This window comes from Narcine bancroftii, chromosome 4 (assembly GCF_036971445.1).
Source record: "Narcine bancroftii isolate sNarBan1 chromosome 4, sNarBan1.hap1, whole genome shotgun sequence".
In the NCBI taxonomy this organism is placed as follows: Eukaryota; Metazoa; Chordata; class Chondrichthyes; order Torpediniformes; family Narcinidae; genus Narcine; species Narcine bancroftii.
Window position 1 is genome coordinate 213618959 of NC_091472.1, and position 15859 is coordinate 213634817.

At 43.8% G+C, this 15859-nt stretch overlaps 1 protein-coding gene across 4 annotated transcripts in view; it reads left to right on the forward strand.

Moving 5' to 3' along the window:
* Window positions 1-15859, forward strand: part of LOC138761575 (partitioning defective 3 homolog B-like) — a 1428627-nt gene that overhangs the window by 439470 nt on the left and 973298 nt on the right. For all 4 annotated transcript variants that reach the window (XM_069933904.1, XM_069933905.1, XM_069933906.1 and 1 more), the window contains exon 3: window positions 11225-11396. In XM_069933904.1, the coding sequence (XP_069790005.1) occupies window positions 11225-11396 (172 nt within the window). The remainder of the gene's footprint in view (window positions 1-11224; window positions 11397-15859) is intronic.

Sequence of the window (15859 nt, forward strand, 5' to 3'; positions counted from 1 at the left end):
AATTTCAGTGCCATTTTACATATTAAGGAATGGCAAATAATTAATTTAGACTTAAGTCTGCTGTTAAATGTAAACCTGTGGTGTGCTGATTTTTACAAGCTGGAAAAGAAGATTGGCAATTATTTCTTAATTTTCCTCGATCAAAATGTTGGAAGATTAATAGTGTCATGTGGATTTATCTTTCATTGATGGAACACATTTTTCATAATGCAAGCTGCTCAATCTAACGCTCAGATAGCATGGTGAAATTCAGAAAATTCTTTTAGTGCCCCATTTTCCCTGAAGGCTTCATTCAGATTTGGGGTGCTGCTGGTTGACTTGCCCAAGCTTGAAATTTGCCAATTAACAGCAGTGTTCATGAGCATCTTTGAATTCACGAGATCCTGAGTGCTGGAGCAACTCAGCAGACTGAGCAGCCTCTGGGTGAGTGGGGTGGGGGCGATGGTGGGGGGGAAGGGGAGGAATTGAGAATGTTTTAGATCGACTCCCTTCATCAGGACTGAGGGTGGAGAGGGAGATGGCCATCGAGATGAGACAGGGGTCTGTAGACGAAGAAGGGTGAAGGACGAGGAGGAGATGCAGACGGACTAGGTTGGGGAAGAGGAGGGTGATGGCGAAAACAGCTGCTGGAGAATGGTAAACCGTGCCCACCACACTGGAATGTAATAAAGAAGACAATAGTGAGAACCATTATGGGATAAGTGGATAAACCAGAAGGTGAGTAGAAGGCAGAAGAAACTGAAAGAGGGGAATTAGAATGGGTGATGGAGGTTTGGAGAGGGTATGGGAAAGGGGCAAAATGTGGGAGGACTGGAGGTAGATTGAAAGGCTAGAGCAAGAGCTGGACGCAGGAGGCGGGGGTGACCTCAAACTAGATGTCCGAATGATTGGACATCGGATTGTTGGGAGTTTTGCTCTGTTCAAACCAGGCTGACAGTCCAGTTGAATGCTGAGAATGAAACAATTCAGGGTCCCCATCTCGATTCTGAAACTGATGTTTACGAGGAACATCACCTCATCTTCCATCTGGAATTCTTCCAACTGGATGGTACTAACATCGACTTTTCCCGTTTCCATTAACCGGAGGAGATGGGGGCCCCAACTTCGTCCCCCTCTCTCCTTTCTTCTTGTTCCCTGTCTCCCGTTCTCTTCCCTTTTCCTTCTCTCTTTTCACAGAGTCAAAATCAATTCTCACCTTTCCTCTTATCATATCCAATTCACACCTTCAGTCGGTTGGTCTGGAATCCACCCCTCTCCTGCTTTCTCTCTCAGTCTTTAGTGAGATGCCTGGCTGCTTCTTACTTTTTCTTTTTCTTTGGCTTGGCTTCGCGGACGAAGATTTATGGAGGGGGTAAAAAGTCCACGTCAGCTGCAGACTCGTTTGTGGCTGACAAGTCCGATGCGGGACAGGCAGACACGATTGCAGCGGTTGCAGGGGAAAATTGGTTGGTTGGGGATGGGTGTTGGGTTTTTCCTCCTTTGCCTTTTGTCAGTGAGGTAGGCTCTGCGGTCTTCTTCAAAGGAGGTTGCTGCCCGCCGAAATGTGAGGTGCCAAGATGCACGGTTTGAGGCGATATCAGCCCACTGGCGGTGGTCAATGTGGCAGGCACCAAGAGATTTCTTTAGGCAGTCCTTGTACCTTTTCTTTGGTGCACCTCTGTCACGGTGGCCAGTGGAGAGCTCGCCATATAACACGATCTTGGGAAGGCGATGGTCCTCCATTCTGGAGACGTGACCCATCCAGCGCAGCTGGATCTTCAGCAGCGTGGACTCGATGCTGTCGACCTCTGCCATCTCGAGTACTTCGACGTTAGGGATGTAAGCGCTCCAATGGATGTTGAGGATGGAGCGGAGACAACGCTGGTGGAAGCGTTCTAGGAGCCGTAGGTGGTGCCGGTAGAGGACTTACTTATACCTTGAAGAAAGGGTCAAGCCTGAAACTTCAGTAATGTATCTTTACCTCCTATGGACATTGCAAGACCAACGGAATTCCTCCAGGATCTCTGTGTTTTTACTACAATTGGAAGACTTCCATGTTTTATTTTATGAAACCTATGCATTGTTTGGAGAAGATTTGGGCATTCTCCTTGTTCTCCTGGCAGGTGGTTACTCTCTGGTTATCTTTGGTGCCTTATCTGATTGAGAAACACCAAAACCACAAAAGTGCCAAGAAATTTAGCAGGTTCAACAGTGTTCATAGGAGGAAAAGGTATATAATAAACATTTAGGGCCTGAGCACTTCCTCAAGATGTGACCAAAAAGTGGACAGATTCCTGAATAAAAAGGTGGGGGGTGGGGGGGCTGGGGCAAGGGGAGGAGCACAGGCCAACAGCCGAGAGACCATAGGTAGAAATGGACAGGAGAGAAAAGCTGAGATTCGATCGAGGGAGGGGGTAGCTCTGTGAATATTGAGCTGGAGGAAAGGAGATAGAGGGACAGGGGAAGAGAAAGACGGTTGGGGGTGGAGCGCTAATGGAAAGTGGAGAAGTTGATATTAATGCCATCTGGTTGGAGGGTGCCCAGATGGAGAATTAGGCGTTGTTCTTCCAATTTGTGGGATGTCTCAGTCTGGCAGTGCATGAGACCATGGACAGACATGTTGGCAGGGGAAACTGTAGATGATAGAATCTTGAGCTGTCCATGGCTTTATCCATTGTCAGTGTGAGGCCCAACGTAAACTTGAGGAACAACACATCTTAAACCCAACAGCACAAACATTAATTTTTCCACTTTTTGGTATCTCTCATCTCCTGCTAGTTCCACTGTTTCTATCTCTTGACTGACTCTTATTCTTGCTTATTTCTCTAACCTTCCCCTCTCCCAGTGGTTTCTCCCTCTACCTAAATTTTAAATGTATTATTTAGATATGTAGCACAGTAATAGGCCATTTCAACCCGTGCCACCCAATTACACCCAATTGATCTGCAACCCCGATACAGTTTGCACAGTGGGATGAAACTAGAGCCCCTGGGGAAAACCCATGCAGAGATAGTGCGGGATTTGAACCCCAGTTCCTATCGCTCACACTTTAAAGTCATTGCGCTAACTGCTATGCCAACTGTGCCACCCAACCTATCTCTCCAACCCTCACATCTTCTGTCCAATGCCCTCTCACCTGAGATGCACCCCAGGTTCTGTCCCACTCTTGTCACCCTTCCTACTTTAATCCCGAAGAAGGGCCCAGACCGGAAATGTTAACTGGCCGTGTCTCCACACTGCTGACCCGTTGAATTACCCCAGCTTATCATTGTTTACCTTGTCTGATCACTATTTGTTGGACCTTGCTCTGCATAAATTGTTTGCTATCCATTCCTTACCACAACTCTCAGAAGTGCTTCATCATCAAATGTCAAGGGTACTAGAATGTGCTCTGAGCTACACCACACAAAGGCATCTCTTTTTTTTGCATTGAAGCCTTTATGAGTGGCTTTGTCTACAATGTGCATTCACACAATGAGATAGTGGTAGCTGGCTATGGTATGGAGAATTTAGTTTATTCCAAGAGATTAATCAGCCTAACATTGTTAAAATTTTAAAAGGTACCATTGACTTAGTAAAATGACCCAAGGCCTTTTGCTTTGTATCATGTGCCCTGCAATGGCCTTTTGTAAAATCCCGGCTGTTGTCCAGTGGAATGAAGTGGAATGTGAGTGCGGTACCTCTGCTAAATCAGCAATGTTTCTGAGAGTAAATAGGATGCCATGTGAACTGCTGTTGTGTGTCTGCAGCCTCTGGATATGCACAGTAGGCTCGAAGCTGCAGTCTGATGACTGAATTTAGTGCAGAGTCAGTGACAGTGTCATTAGAACCACAGTAAAGAGCTTGGGAATATGGTCGAACGACTGGATCGCTTGTCAACAGGAGGTCTGTGGATTATGCGAACAACTGAAAAATGTTAGGCCCGTTGGATGTGCTATACAGCAGGTTGATGTGCAAGGTAGCAGCTTAACTATTCATTACAGTTTTCTTATTTTTTTTGCTATAATCTATAAACTCTCTCACCAGCGCTTTCTGATCTACACTGGTCTTTAATCTGGTTGTGTCTCAATTTTTTAAAAATTCACACAATTATTTTAAAATCTACTCATGGATTTGCTCCACAGTAACCTCTTCCACTTTGTACAGGCTCTGAGATAGCTTGTATCTTGAGATGCAAGTGATGTGTAAACTCAGGGAACAACTTAGTATATTCTGCCTTGGCAGCCTAAACTCAACAGCGTGAATGTTGGATTTTCCCAGTTGAGGTAACCCTATCCCAACCAATTCCACTGTTTCCACCTCTTCTCCAATACTTCCTTCCCCAACTAATTTACATTTCCGCTTCTCCCACTTTCATCTGTGTATTGTCCTCCCTAGCCTGCCCTTTCATTTTGTGCTTGCTATCTCCTCTTCCCTCCCTCAATCAAATGTCCTGATCTGAAACATTGACTGGCCATTTCTTTCTAAGAGAGTTGTCTAAATTAGCATTTGTACTCAGATATCGATGTTCCTTCATTTCTAACCTATTCTGTGTCCCATTTAGAATTGCCTTTGGCCACCTAGGCTCTAACCTTTAAAATCCCATCTCTTTCTCTAACCTTCTCTTTCTATTCCAAGATTTGTTGGGTCAATGATCATTGGTTCATTGGTCTAAACACATTCCTGTGAACTGCCATGGGATATTTACTTATCTTGGAAGTGCAATATAAATGCAACTTCTTGTCCTTGAGGGTTATGAAAACCTATCAAGTTGGAGAATTTGTATCAAATTTCTTTTTTTACAATTATGGGAAATATGTTGTTTTACTTGTCTTGCTTCAGAAGAGTTAAGGAATTTGAACTACGAGAACATTGTTTTATTGCATCGAACTTTGCAGTAACAAATCCTGCTGAACTTTTGAGTGCAAACTTGAAATGAAGTTCACAGTAGGTATGATTGTGCATGCTTAGAATTATTGCTTTGCACATATAGCAGCTCACAGGTAAATAGGGCCAATAACATAAAGAAATCTAAAACGTTCAATTAAAATTAAAACGGTGGCACTGTCAGAGCTGGTGCCACTGGTGTGGACCTGGGAGAGCAGAGGGTGGAGACACAGAGCTGCTCCAAAGGGTTCAACCGACCGTTCCTAATGCTAGTAGCTCCCTACAGGTGTGAAACAGCCCATTAAAGGCATCAATGGTAAGTAAAGTCCTGCATCCGCTGGTTCTGTGCCCGAGATGGAGCCGCCTGTGCTCAGCAACAGCCACGAGGTGTTGCAAACTCTCAGGGAGCAGCAGACCTGTGCAGGGCACTAGAACACCACCCCCTCCCCTGTTGAGAAGGAGAAGCAGAGGAGACGATCATGGCGACGGACTAGTGAAGGATATAGCAGCTGAAGGACTCACACAGGCTGAGGGCTGCTGGTGATTCAGTCAGGGCTGCGGAGACTGACTCATGGTAACTAGGTATTGGGCCCAGGATTTCAGAGGATGCTGAGGGCAAGAAGGGCTCCCAAAGTGCCTCAGGCGCTGAAGGCTTCCTTATTTTATCAAGAGTTGGATCTGCAGCTCGGGTTGCCAATGGTTTGAACTGGGGTTTGCCTTGGCTGCTGAGGCTGTGGGAGCTCTGGAGGCAAATCCACCGACACTCAGTGATTCTGAAGGGACTCTTTTTTGCTTCTCTTTCTCTCGTGCTGACACTATTGCCATCTCTTTGCTTTAAGGCAGGCAGGAGACAATGTTGAAAAACATGACAATAAAGGAAACCTTATCTCTGCACGTGTGCTTTATTGTTTGTGCCATTGCTTCACTGATTGCATAATATGTGTATGCACAGTACTATTTTATAGGTGAACTCTGTAAAGATCCAAAAAAAGAATGTGAAGAGGTCATCTGCAGCCTCAGAGGAAGAGACTTGGTGATAAAGCTACCCTAGATTATTCTGATATTCTTTGCATGGTCTGTTAAGGTTAGATGCTTAATACTCCCTCCACACCACTCTTCCATTCTACCCGCACACTACTACTCTCTTGCCTTATAAATTGGCTGACTGCCACTGTCACGGGACTTGTGGGCAAAAGTATGAAAATATGTTGCATATGTGTAAAAGCTGCTTCATGAAGAACATTTGGAACCTATCACTTGAAGCTTGTTTAGGCTCAAAATGGTTTGTGTTGTCATGAGATTGTGGAAGGCCATACATAGATCCAGTGACTGGACTGACAGGACTGGATCGTACTTGGATCTCTTGCAATCTCTGTGTTTCCCTGCAGCTGCTGTGGCATTTGCCCTGGGTCAGAGTTATATTTCAAGTATAATGTTTCAAATTTGCCTTGGTGTTGATTGTGATGGAACAACATTCAGAATGTGATGGCATGACACTCAGCCTATGATGGAATGACACTCAGAATGTGATGGCTTGACACTCAGCATGGGATGGAATGATACTCAGCATGGGAAAGAACAACACTCAGACAAGAAAATGGTTAGAGTGCTTGACCAGGCTCAAAGGGTGTTGATATTTTAAAATATTTATTCAGTGTTAGTGAGACAAACCTCTGTGGGATCTGGCACACCTTGGAAATAATGTGTCACGATGCACATTTTGTTTACTTGCCTTCCCTCCGGCACTTGAGAAATGAAGGAGTTTATTGTCATATACAATACATAAGTACAGATGCACCAAAACTCTGACTTGCAGCCACACAGGTATACAAGATGGAACAAAGAAAATCATCAAATTTAAGTTCCCACAATTTCCCAAGACAAAAATGAGATAATATAAAAGGTTAGTGAAATATTCACAGTTACAGATAACAAAAGAATAAAAGCATTGTTTTGGTAGTGCGACAGATCTTTTAGTGGCCCTGGAGTAGCTTATGATTGGGGTTAGGGTAGTATTGGAAGGTTCAAAAGTCCAATAGAGTTTTGGAAAAAAACCTTTGAGCTCTGACTTCAGACTGCATAGGTAGCTGAATGAAATAATGCACTGAAACACCTGTTACGAGTCCAGAGGACTCCCATTTTATCTCTCAAACACCTCTCTATACAATCCGTCAGGATCCCAGGTTCTGACTTATCTGTGGCGATGTTTGCTTGCTGTACTTAAGAGTCAAACAGACCCACAACCAGGATGAACTGGTACTTCTATTGAACCACCATTGGCAAGAGATGATTCCATTTTATCTTTTTAAAATTGAATCACTTACTGGCACATACTGAAGTATAGTGAAAAAAAAACTTTGTTATGCATGCTATCCAAGCAAGTCAACTCATACCACATGAAGTGCAACAATACATAGTGGAGAGGGTATACATTATTCAGAATTTATCGAGTAAATACAATCAGGTCACACCATTTTCAGAATCAGAATTTATTGTCATGAACATGTCACGAAATTTGTTGTTTTGAGACAGCATTACAGTGGAAATATTTCTGTAAATTCCATTTAAAAATAAATAAATTAGTGCCTGAATACAGTTCATTGTGTGTGTATGTGAGTGTGCTCTGCATCAGTTACCATTTTCCCACACTTGCCTTCTGTAAATAAAATCCTTCCCTACATCAGAACTGCGTTCAGTCCTTGCCTTTGAGACCTACCAAACCTGTTTCCTCATTCACAACAATTAGTTAATTCTGGCCATGACCAACCTCTCAAAGCACTTCATCACAGTAGATGTGAGTGCTACTGGATGATAGTCATTGAGGCAGCTCACCCTGCTCTCATGGTTCCATCTCTGCAATACACTTTCTTGCCTTGTGTCAATGGCACTCATATTTCCTCCTTAATGCCCCTTGAGGCTTTTGACTGGCTGTCGCAAGGGTTCTTCCTGCTGAGCCATTGCTGTGACTGCACTGAACGTCAGGATGTTGCTCTGCCCCCTTGGAATGCATCAGCCAGCAGCAATCACTTGTGGGCATCTCCTTATAATGGAAGAAGACTATAACCTTATCTGACCCAATAGCTGAGCTGATGTTCGAGTGCAATGATGAGGGAGTGCTTTACTGCTGGAAGTACCACCTCTAGTGAATACATTAAGTATGCCTTGGGGCACTTTTAGAGCATCTCGGTAAGCATGATGCTATTTTAGAGCCAGTGACCCGAATTCAAATCTGGCGCCCTCTGTAAAGAGTTTGTACATTCTCCTCATGACCTGTGTGGGTTTTCCCCGGGTGCTCTGGTTTCCTCCCACCATCCAAAAGCATGCTGGGTTGATAGGCTAATTGGGTGTGATTGGGCAGCACCAGTTTCATGAGCCAGAATTGGTTTCCACTGTGTTTTAAGTAAATTTAAATTTAAAAGCAGGGGCTCCTGATCACTGTACAAACTCAAAATATATTTAATAAGTTATTTACCTCATTGGCACTTATGGCATTTTGAAGTGCACACCTTAGCTTTCATGTTTATGACATGACACCATTGACTCAACTTCAAATCTGCCATGTCAATAGACAGTAGGTGCTGGAGTAGGCCATTCAGCCCATCGAGCCAGCACCGCCATTCATTTAGCTCATGGCTGATCTTCCACTATCAGTACCCTGTCCCCGCCATATCCCCATCACCCTTAATTCCCCTGTGCTCAAGAACCTTATCTAACACCTTCTTGAACTTTTCCACAGAATCTGCCTCTACCACCCTCTGTGGCAAAGCGTTCCACAGACCCACAACTCTCTGGGTAAAAAAAAATTCTCATCTCTGTCCTAAAGGGCCTTTTCTGTATTCTTAAACTTTTCTCTCCCACCCTTTGACCACCTTCAGTCTCATTATGTGACAATCGCTTATTTTCTTTGCCTACTGATGTAGTTGTATATTTTGCAATAAGTAGCAGCAAGGCATGATGAAACTGCGGGAACGACTGTCTGATTCTGTGACTTGAGGGTGGGCTCTGAAATCGTTGAGTAATTTGAGCTGATAATTGCTCTCATTTGTTTGGGGACGGGAGGCTAGAAGTGAAAATAGTTCTGAAGACACATGTAGAGAAAGGCATCCAGAGGTGCTGGAAGACCATCAACTCTATAATAGACACCCAAAACTGTTGGTCCTTTAGCACACCGAGTCTGAGGGAAAACCCCTCAAACAACAGGGGGATGAGTATCGACAAAGTGCCACAGTGGGGGCAATGGTGTAAATAGAGAGCGTAGGAAACATTGCATATTGATGGAAATGCACGGACATGACACAAAGAGACTGAATGGTTTTCTTTCTGTAAATAATTTATTGTGAATAAAGCCTGTTTTTGGAAAAGAAATCATGAAAGCACTTGCAAAGAATAAAAGGTCACGCTCACTCTCACTGCACAACTGCTTTACTTCAGATGAGCACTGCAAGGAATTATTTGTCTTTAAAATAAATCAGCTCCCAGAGGATGTCTAGTGTAGCAACACTTAAAGTTAAATACTCTAAAAGGAAGCATATGTGACAAGTTGATGAAAGCCCAGACTTAACCCGCCCTCTCGAACATAATGATATTTCAGTGTGGTTTCTCAAAACTTCCCAAATGTACAGTGAACCCAGTGTAGCGGCACATCATGCATGTACACAGGCAGAATGAAACTTCTGTCATTCCTGTGAACATTATCTTTGCAAATGAACCTGCATGGTTCACTCTTAATTGCTTCATCGATCTGCCCGTGGAAAATAGCAGAATTTAAATTTTTCGTTTTCTTTGATCCTCTGGGGATTGTTTGGAGGGAGTTTCTGTACGTATGAGAGATGGGAATGCTGGGAATGTGAATTCTTCAAAGCTGGGAATGCCACAAGAGAGAAAAAGCAGCAAGAGAGGTGAAGCATGGAACAGGATCCAATTTATGAATGCTGCTCCTTTTAATCTAATACAGTGGATGTTATGAGTAAAACACAAGTCTGCGGACACCGTGATTGAAGTAAAAATTCAAGGTTGGAGAAACTCAGTTGGTCAAACAGTGTACAGTAGTTAAGTAGCGAAGATAAAGTTAGATAACCAACCTTTTGGCCCTTCATCTTTGCTACATTAAGTTTATTGTTTGTCCTGCTGAGCTGCTCCAGCTTTGTGTTTTTACAGTGGATGCTATCATTGATTTTATCCACTTTGCATCATTTAATTGAGGAAAAAACCCATAAGTGAACAATTAAAATGGAAAATGCAACACAATATGTCTGAGCATCCAAGGAATCAAAACGCTTGCATACTAAACTAACAATATTTTAACTGTCCAGACACACACAAAGGACATATTTGCAGTACTCTGTGAAAATGATTTTTGTGCTGTATTTGCTAAGTTATGCTTGTATAACTAAATAGCCATCCGCATCCTCCTAAGTAAAGTAAAACTCGTGGTATCTGGCACCTGTGGGGATTGATAGATGCCAGAGAAGTGAATTTTCCAGTTGCTTGAGATTGTGTGTGGCATGATCGATGGTGAACTGACGGTGAGGCACGCCTTGTTGCTTGATATCCAGATAACGAGGGTTTTACTGTAAAATAATTTAATTCTTCTTTCTCTGAGCGATAACGTGCATGCAGTGAAGTCAATGGGCCCCCAGTGAGTTTCAGGATAGCATGGGTAATATCACCCATGGGCTGAACTCTTGGGAGTTCCAGGTCACTGGATCGTGAATTAATTAACAGAGTAAATGAACCTCATCTTGTAACATCTGTACCCAAAGCAGCAAAGAATGGGGAACATAAAAAAATGCATACGCTGCAAACTCTGAAATAAAAACAGAAAATGGTGTGAATATTCAGCAGGGGGAATCTGGAGAAGGAGGAAGAGAGTTAATATTTCAGGTCAGAGACCCTTCATAAAAACTAGAATTGCTGACTCCATCTCTTTCCAAAAATGACTACAGCATTTTCTTCCACTTAATCTTGGCGTTTTTTTTATTTTTTGCTCATTCCTTTACTCAGAGGGTGAATGACATCCATGTCCAGTAGGCATGGGATGAGCCAGGGAAGGTCTTTAATTTCACTCTATGCCAACCTGGACATAAAAACGAGGCCACACTATCCAAGGGAGAGTGACAAACTGAATCTAAAATTGCTTGTACAGCAGGAAGCAGAGGTAATGGTTGATGGGAGTTTATGTCACTGGAGTTTCATGTTTACCTGGTGAAAGTGTCACCAGCAGTCATCTCAAATCCCACGAGTTAATCTTGTGACTCCAGAAATGTTTGTCAGGAATATGAACATGACAGTTGCTACGCTGAAGGTGCTAGGGAGATGCGAGTCGCGAAATGAATAACTCCGGTGCATGTTGTTTGACATGTTGTTTATTGTCCCAAAGCTCGTCGCCGTGTATGAAGAGCAAGAGGCGCAGCATGCAGGTGAAGTCAGCGATGGCAGCGTGACTGACAGACAGAGTCCGGACACGTTTGAGAGTGAGCTCGCATCACAGCTGGCAGCTTTTCAGCCTATTAGAGGGGAAATCGAAGTTACCCCCTCATCACTGAAAGCCAGTAAGTAGATGTTTCTTTTTTTTCTAATTTCAAGGTAAACGTTATTCACGATAAAATATATTGCAATGTATTTCTGCATTTTTCATGTCATATACACATGAACACAAACAAAGGAAATGGCATGGTTAATAGAGTGGTTAGCACAACACTATTACACTGTCAATGACCTGGTTTCAGATCACAGGTGTCCGTAAAGAGATTGTACATTCTTCCTATCACTTGCGTGGATTTCCCTCTGGTTTCATCCCATATTTGAAAGATGTATGGTGGTTTGTAGGTTAATTGGTCACATGGGTGTATTTGGGCGGGGTGGGCTTGAGGGGCAAATAGGCCTGTTACTGCACTGCATCTCTAAATGTAAAAAAAAGTGCAAAGTCTTCTTGCATTCTCAGTGTCCATTTTTTTTGCATATTCTGTTGTTGAGCCTTGTGTTAACTATTTATACTGCCCCCACCCCTCCACTTTCCAGAGTTATTACTTGTTCTCTTGTTTGAGAGGCTTACCCACCAATCTTCCCTCTTAATGTCTGGTAATGGAAGGATCCTAGACTATGGTCCTTTCCCACAGAGCTATTTGTTGCTTCCATTTGCAAAATTGAAGCAGAGTTCAAGCATGTTAGTCAGTATCAATGATTACTGAGTACTCCGCTCCTGATTTCTGAGGGACCTGAATAAGCTTCCAAAGGAAACTGTAGAAGTAGGTATGATCATGATGTTCAAAAGACATTTGGACATTTGGATAGGAAAGGTTTAGAACAGTGTTTCTCAACGTTTTTCTTCCCACTCACATACCACTTTAAGTAATCCCTAAGCCATCAGTGCTCTGTGATTTGTAAGGGATTACTTAAAGTGGTATGTGGCTGGCATGATGCTGAAGCAAGCCATGAAAGACCTCGACAATGAAGACGCTATTTACATCCGGTACCGCACGGATGGCAGTCTCTTCAATCTGAGGCGCCTGCAAGCTCACACCAAGACACAAGAGGAACTTGTCCGTGAATTACTCTTTGCAGATGATGCCGCTTTAGTTGCCCATTCAGAGCCAGCTCTTCAGCACTTGACGTCCTGTTTTGCGGAAACTGCCAAAATGTTTGGCCTGGAAGTCAACCTGAAGAAAACTCCATCAGCCAGCTCCCCACCATGACTACCAGCCCCCCACATCTCCATCGGGCACACAAAACTCAAAACGGTCAACCAGTTTACCTATCTCGGCTGCACCATTTCATCGGATGCAAGGATCGACCACGAGATAGACAACAGACTCGCCAAGGCAAATAGCGCCTTTGGAAGACTACACAAAAGAGTCTGGAAAAACAACCAACTGAAAAACCTCACAAAGATTAGCGTATACAGAGCCGTTGTCATACCTACACTCCTGTTCGGCTCTGAATCATGAGTCCTCTACCTGCATCACCTACGGCTCCTAGAATGCTTCCACCAGCGTTGTCTCCGCTCCATCCTCAACATTCATTGGAGCGACTTCATCATCAACATCGAAGTACTCGAGATGGCAGAGGCCGACAGCATCGAATCCACGCTGCTGTAGATCCAACTGCGCTGGGTAGGACACATCTCCAGAATGGAGGACCATCGGCTTCCCATGATCGTGTTATATGGCGAGCTCTCCACTGGCCACCGAGACAGAGGTGCACCAAAGAAGAGGTACAAGGACTGCCTAAAGAAATCTCTTGGTGCCTGCCACATTGACCACCGCCAGTGGGCTGATATCGCCTCAAACCGTGCATCTTGGCGCTTCACAGTTCGGTGGGCAGCAACCTCCTTTGAAGAAGACTGCAGAGCCCACCTCACTGACAAAAGACAAAGGAGGAAAAACCCAACACCCAACCCCAACCAACCGCTGTAACCATGTCTGCCTGTCCCGCATCGGACATGTCAGCCACAAACGAGCCTGCAGCTGACGTGGACATTACCCCTCCATAAATCTTCGTCCGCAAAGCCAAGCCAAAGAAAAAATGTGGCTGGGAAGAAAAAGTTTGAAAACCACTGTTTTAATTGTTCCTATTTGACTTTTTCTGTGCACAGTTTCATAACTCCAAAGGAAATGAGCCAATGGCAATTTTTGTCAAGCAAAATATTTCAGTAACTATTAGGTATAGAGCAGTGATTCTCAACCTTCCCTTCCCACTCACACAGCATCTTAAGCTATCCCTTACTAATCACAGAGCACCGATGGCATAAGGATTACTTAAAGTGGGATTTGAGTGGAAAGAAAAAGATTGAGAAACACTGGTTTAGAAGGTTATGGTCCAAATGCAGGTAAATGGGACTAACCCAATATGCCAACTTGGTCAGCATGGATGAGTTGAGCAGAAAGACCTGTTCCGTGCTTTACGACTCTACACTGACTCGAGGCTATTCAGCCCCCTCATTTTGTGCCATTTCCCAATAATGCAACTTTATTCCCCTCGCGGATCTCCGCTCATCTCTAATCCCCTTCAAATGATTTTTTGTGGAATGTCGATCCCTTTTGGCATTTAATTAACTCTGCTCTCATCACCACTCTCAGAGGGTAGTGAATTCTTGATTGCAACTGCTGAGTTTTAAAAAAAACACCTTTTCTCAAACCTCCTACTTTATCTTTCATGCAAAATTTGAAATCTTTGCCCCTGCTCATTGAGCCATTCACTGGTATGAAGAGATTTCCTCTAGTTATCTGATGTATATCATAATTGTATGTAATTTCTCTCTTGGCACTCAACAAGTATCACATCTTCCACACTCCCTGCTTGTAATACGAAGGTTTTCAGGGTGAAGCCTCCTGCAACTTGCAGTCGTGATCTCTCTGTTGGATATTAAGGATGGAAGAAAAGGAGCATCTGGGTCACATTAACCTTTTGCAATCTCCACACGCCCTTGGTTTATCTATGTAAAGAAAACACAGGTCGACTGATGAATGCTGAGGAAACAGCAGGTTAAAGCTCACATTGTTTTCCATGAGTGAGGACTGACCTTTGACTGCCCATGAGGGCCGGTGGAAATTTCCAGACTGATTTGTGAGAAAATAAATGTTGACTGTTTTGTGTAGTTTTCCATCTTTTTAATCACTGTTTGTTTTAATAGCTGTAAATCGTACATTGCTTTAAAAATATCCAGTTTCAGCTGACCACTGTGGATTGAACCTTGCATCTTTCTAGCCAACGATAGTTTAACATTGGCTCATGAGAATGACTTAAATATTTTTGGTCATGTTGAAAATAGATGTCATGCGTTTATTTTGATTTGGAAATTGCATGCTTTCAGCATTATAGCACTGGGTAGCCCACGTGCGCTTCATGAGCAAATGAACAGAATGTCTTGTTGGACACAATGAAGTTGCATACTAATTTTGACTCTGCGGAATGAATGGTATTGAACTGAGTTAATAAAAAGCACTCGATGTAGGTGAAAGGCAATAAACATGGTGAAGGACTCCGCACACCCTCGTTGCTCATCCTTCTCAAAACATTACCTCACTCTTCTCTTAATCTAGTGGTTCCCAACCTTTTACTTACCACTCAGATACCACTTTAAGTATTCCCTATGCCATGAGTTCTGTGATCAGTAAGGGATTGCTTAAGGTGGGATGTGGCTGGGAAGGCAAGGTTGAGAATCACTGCTCTAGACCCAATTGTTACTGAAATATTTTGCTTGACAAAAATTGTCATTGGCCCATTTCCTTTGGAGTTCTGAAACCGTGCACATGACGAGTCAATGTAGAATGGTTAAAACAGTGGTTTTCAAACTTTTTCTTTCCACCCACATACCACCTTAAGCAATCCCTTAATAATCACAGAACACATGGCATAGGGAATACTTAAAGTGGTATGTGAGTGGAAAGTAAAAGGTTGGGAACCACTGTCTTAATCGATTCCCATTACCATTTCTGTGCCATATAACTAGTATAACTAGTCCCTGGACTACTTCCTGCATCCTTGAACTTTCTCACAATCAAGCCCACCATCTGCTTTAGTATCTTCACTTGTTGGGCGGCATGGTTGGTGTAGGGTTAGTGCAATGCCTTTACATTGCCAGCAATCAGGACCGGGTTCAACTCCCGTAAAGGAGTTACCATGCTATATGTCCGTTCATGTAAATTTAAACTCACATTTGTCCAAAATATTAACAGAAACCATCTTTATCTGGAAACCTTGGGGGACAGTGTCTCCTGAATTTCAGATTTTTCCAGATTTCGAAAAGCCAGATTTAAACCAACCCGAATTGTGCTGCCGTATCCACCCCCACCCCCTTCCAGTCGCGCTGCCATCTCCACCCCCCCCACCCCGCCCGCCCAACTCATGTTGCTGGTCTCCCTCCTTTCGACCACCAGACTCGCGCTGCCGGTCTCCCACCTGCCCAACTTGTGCTGCTGGTCTCTCCCCCTCACCCGCCCAACTCATGCTGCTGTCTCCCGCCTGCCTGACGCGCGCTGCCGTTCTCTCACCTTCACCCGCCTGACTCACGCTG